This window comes from Lipotes vexillifer, unplaced genomic scaffold (assembly GCF_000442215.2).
Source record: "Lipotes vexillifer unplaced genomic scaffold, Lipotes_vexillifer_v1.1 scaffold238, whole genome shotgun sequence".
Taxonomy (NCBI): domain Eukaryota; kingdom Metazoa; phylum Chordata; class Mammalia; order Artiodactyla; family Lipotidae; genus Lipotes; species Lipotes vexillifer.
Window position 1 is genome coordinate 1,665,020 of NW_006785665.1, and position 4,041 is coordinate 1,669,060.

General features: G+C 47.2%; 2 protein-coding genes across 4 annotated transcripts in view; one reads left to right on the forward strand and one right to left on the reverse strand.

The window, feature by feature from the left end:
- LOC103076996 (ammonium transporter Rh type B) overlaps window positions 1-2,668 on the reverse strand; it is a 38,226-nt gene extending 35,558 nt beyond the window's left edge. The window contains exon 1 of the mRNA XM_007457891.1: window positions 2,632-2,668. Within this exon, the coding sequence (XP_007457953.1) occupies window positions 2,632-2,668 (37 nt within the window). The remainder of the gene's footprint in view (window positions 1-2,631) is intronic.
- Window positions 2,669-3,697: 1,029 nt separating this feature from the next.
- CCT3 (chaperonin containing TCP1 subunit 3) overlaps window positions 3,698-4,041 on the forward strand; it is a 15,726-nt gene continuing 15,382 nt past the window's right edge. For 2 of the 3 annotated variants that reach the window (XM_007457893.1, XM_007457892.1), the window contains exon 1: window positions 3,698-3,948. In XM_007457893.1, the coding sequence (XP_007457955.1) occupies window positions 3,918-3,948 (31 nt within the window). In that variant the 5' untranslated portion in view covers window positions 3,698-3,917. The remainder of the gene's footprint in view (window positions 3,949-4,041) is intronic. The other variant, XM_007457894.1, reaches the window with a different exon arrangement.

Consider the following 4,041-nt stretch of genomic DNA (forward strand, 5'->3'; position numbering starts at 1 on the left):
TCTTTCCCCAGATTCCAGGTCATACATACAACAGACCCCTCTCCATATTCCAACGGGAATAGGCATGTGACCCAATACAGGGCAATCATGGTATCCTATCCCGCTTGGCAAGTGTGACTGATTGAAGGGGTAAGCACATGAGGCAAACTGGGCCAGTCATTCCTTGGGATTGATATATAGATTCTGTGTCAAAGCTTGCTTTCCTCTGATTTGCTATGCTGGGAAGATGTAAATTTGGGGTCAATGAAAGCTACTGAATTTGGCTAGCATGCTATGAGAAGCAGATACAAGCAAGAGATTAGAGAGAAGAGAGAGTATAGGAGAAAGATGGAGAGATGGGCAGATAGCTACAGGCACTGAATCCCCAGTTCCAGTCCCTGTGGTACTGGTAGCTCTTCTTCCTATTCTCTGACTACCTCAGCAACTGCACAAGCCTCTAAATTTCCTTTCTCACTCAAGGGAATCTGAGCTGGGGTAATGTCATATTAACATAAACCATATTTTGGACACATTGGATCTGAGGTGAGACAAGACAGTCCAAAGAGAAATGCCTAGAAAAACAGCCAGAGAGAAGGCACTGAGCTCAGGTGAAAGGTCAAACTGCCAGGCCAGTCACAAAGAGGTGATGAAGGAACTGTAAAAATACATTAGCTCTCCAAGGTCAAAGACTGTGAGAGAAAACTGGACCTTTGGGGAACTCCTCCTCAGGAGTTCGTAAGATGAAAAGGAAGTGGCAAAGTAGACAGAGGAGCAATGGATGGAAAGGCAGAACAGCTGGTTCTATGAAAGAATTAAAGAGGTTGAGACAGTGGGGAATCCATTATTCACTATCATAATGAGATCAAAAAAGGATAAAAAAGTTAAATTCATTCATTTATACACATAAGAGACAGTTAAGTGCTTGCAATGCATCAGCCACTGAAGATACCACAGTGAGCTAAACAGAGATGGTTGCTATCCTCATGGAACTGACAGTATTGCCGTTTAGACAGTCATTAAGTGATCAAGCACCATCAGTTACTCTTGGTGAGGGAAATCCATGTTTCTGCCCTGGGTTTGTGGATTTTTCTGAGCCCTACCGTAGGTCTTCCATCTTCTCCTCACTCCTGCTCCAGAGTCATCACCTCATTTGATGGCTCATTCAGCATGGTAAGGAGCTAGAAGGTGAAACTCAGGCCTCAAGATTCTTCTCACCATTTGAAAAATTTGTTAACTTCCATGCAAATGCACTTCTAATTTGGGCCCTTCCTAGGTGTATGAGGATGCATCTTCTACTGAATTGTAAGGTTTGATGAGTATGTTACACACAGTCCATACTAAAGGAATCATATTTCTGACTGGACAATGTATAATAGAGGATGAGGTTGGGGAGCAGCAAAAGGAAGCAGAAGAGAGAAAATAATAAAAAGTGATTTACATACATTATCTTATACATTTCTCATAATGACACTATGAAGTAGGTAGCTTTATCCGCATTTTTTTGAGAAAACTTAAGTTAGGAAATTTGCTCAGGATTCCACAATGAGTATGTGCCAATGGCAGAATCAAATCCAGGCCTATAGACTCCAAAGTCATGCTCCTTACCACTGCACAATATAATCTGTGAGAAGAGCTAGGTCATTTATATTCAAGTTATGAGAGAGCAAGCTTCTCAGATAAAGTAATCTACCCCACCTAACAGTTAAGTGAATAGGCTCTGGAGTCAGATGGTCTCAGGCACTTCCCTGGCCACCAGTGGGACTGTTCCATTCAGTTTGAGTGTATGTCTTCCGTTCTAAGTATTAAGAGGAGATACAAAGGAATAATTAATATATTCATTCAACATATAATTATTGAGCATCTGGGACTTTCCTGTTGGTGCAGTGGTTAAGAATCTGCCTGCCAATGCAGGGGACACAGGTTCAAGCCCTGGTCTGGGAAGATCCCACATGCCGCAGAGCAGCTAAGCCCATGCGCCACAACTAGTGAGCCTGTGCTCTAGAGCCCGTGAGCCACAACTACTGAAGCCCGCATGCCTAGAGGCCATGCTCCGCAACAAGAGAAGCCACCGCAATGAGAAGACCACACACGGCAACGAAGAGCAGCCGCAGCTCACCACCAACTAGAGAAAGCTTGTCCACAGTAATTAAGACCCAGAGTAGCCAAAAATAAATTTAAAAATTTATTAAAATATATTAAAAAATTATTGAGCATCTATTATTTAACAGATCCAGTTCTAGCCACTGGGAATACAGGAATGTTTCCATTTAGTGGGAAATGCAGAACAAATACAAATACTTTCCAATTAAATAAGTAACAGGAAAAAACATACATACAACTAGCTTCATTTTCCCACAAGCTGAGCAATTAAGGAGGTCTGGGTTTTTTTTATTTTTTGTTTTTGTTTTTTTTGTGGTACGCGGGCCTCTCACTGTTGTGGCCTCTCCCGTTGCGGAGCACAGGCTGCGGACGCGCAGGCTCAGCGGCCATGGCTCACGGGCCCAGGCGCTCCGCGGCATGTGGGATCCTCCCGGACCAGGGCACGAACCCGTGTCCCCTGCATGGGCAGGCGTACTCTCAACCACTGTGCCACCAGGGAAGCCCAAGGAGGTCTGGTTTTAAGGGAGAGGAAGCAGGGCCTCTGACACACACCTCTTTTGTTAGTAGGATGACTAGAATGCTGCTCCATCTGAACACCAACAGGTGTGGTGCCTGGGAAAGAATCACATGACCACCGACAACCCATGCTATTATTTTACTATTAACAACTTCATAAGTTCTCCCAGCAGAGCTCAGGCTGTTCCAATTTGGGGAGGAAAAAATGTGAAAGGGTGTACTGTTCTATCTCATGGCCAAATACAAGTAATTGTTCTTGAATTGATCTTGGTCTCACAGCCCCTTCATTAGTTTGGAAAACAGCACGGCAGCCTTTTTTCCTGGACAAAATAGTACTGTAACCATGCCCAAACCTTAAGAGTCTCCTATGAACGGGCAAATATTCTGTGTTCTCTCCTCTTTTTAATTTCTGTAATATCCGTCCTTTTCCTGTCTTGTAAGGTAGTTTAAAAACTCTGGCTTCCCAACATCTCTAATGCACCGGTAGCTGAGGAGATGAGGAGGGCAGAGGAAGGAATGGGCGTGGAGAAAAAAAATCTTAGAGCACTACAGGGAACACTAAAAGTAAGCCATCACCCTCCGGTACCACTTACAGCCTCAGCAGAACACATTTGCCTCAGTAGGTAAAGGTCCACGCACAGCAACGAGTCAGAGACAATAAACCACAATTCCCAGCGTGCCCGGAAGAATAGTTAACCGCCTAGCCCAGTCCGATCGGACTACAACTCCCATTTCACCCCGCATCACACCGGCCAGGTCTTCCCTCAACCACTGGTTTAAGCCCCGCCCCTCCATCCCTCCCGGTTGCTAAGACTGGAACGAAAGCGTGGAAACTGTCACGCTTTTCTTGACCTTCGGAAGCCGAGAGGAGCTGAGACGCAAAAGTTTAAGGACCTCACCTGCAGTGTTAATCGAAAGCCTCAACCCCACCACCCACCCTTGTAGTTGATACACATGCGCAGTGGCATGCCGGCCAACGGCCGGAGCCGTGGCGCTTGCGTGGATGTTCGCGCTGCACGCGGCCGGGCGCGGCCTCCCTATTGCGCAAGCGCCTGTGCCCTCTCATTGCCATCATCGTGCTCTCTCTATCTAGCTTTCCCTGCGTTCTTACGTAGGGGGCGGGGCTAAGAATGTCAATTGGTCTGTGTGCGTGCCGGTCAGTGAGATGGGTGCGGTGATTGGTGGCGACCCGGAGAGTAGCGGGTTTGCGTGTGAGCCCTGTTGGAGGCAGCGTTTTCTGGGCTTCGCTGGTTCTCTCTCTCTCTCCAGAAGGTTCTGCTGGTTCCCCTAGCTCTGGGTACCCGGCTCTGCCTCGCGCCGCCATGATGGGCCATCGTCCGGTAATCGTGCTTAGTGAGTTGTGGGAAAGCCGGGGAAGGGACCCCCCCCCCCCCTCACCCCCCCCCTTTTTCCCCCCCTCAACACCTTCCCCACCGCCGAGCCCCC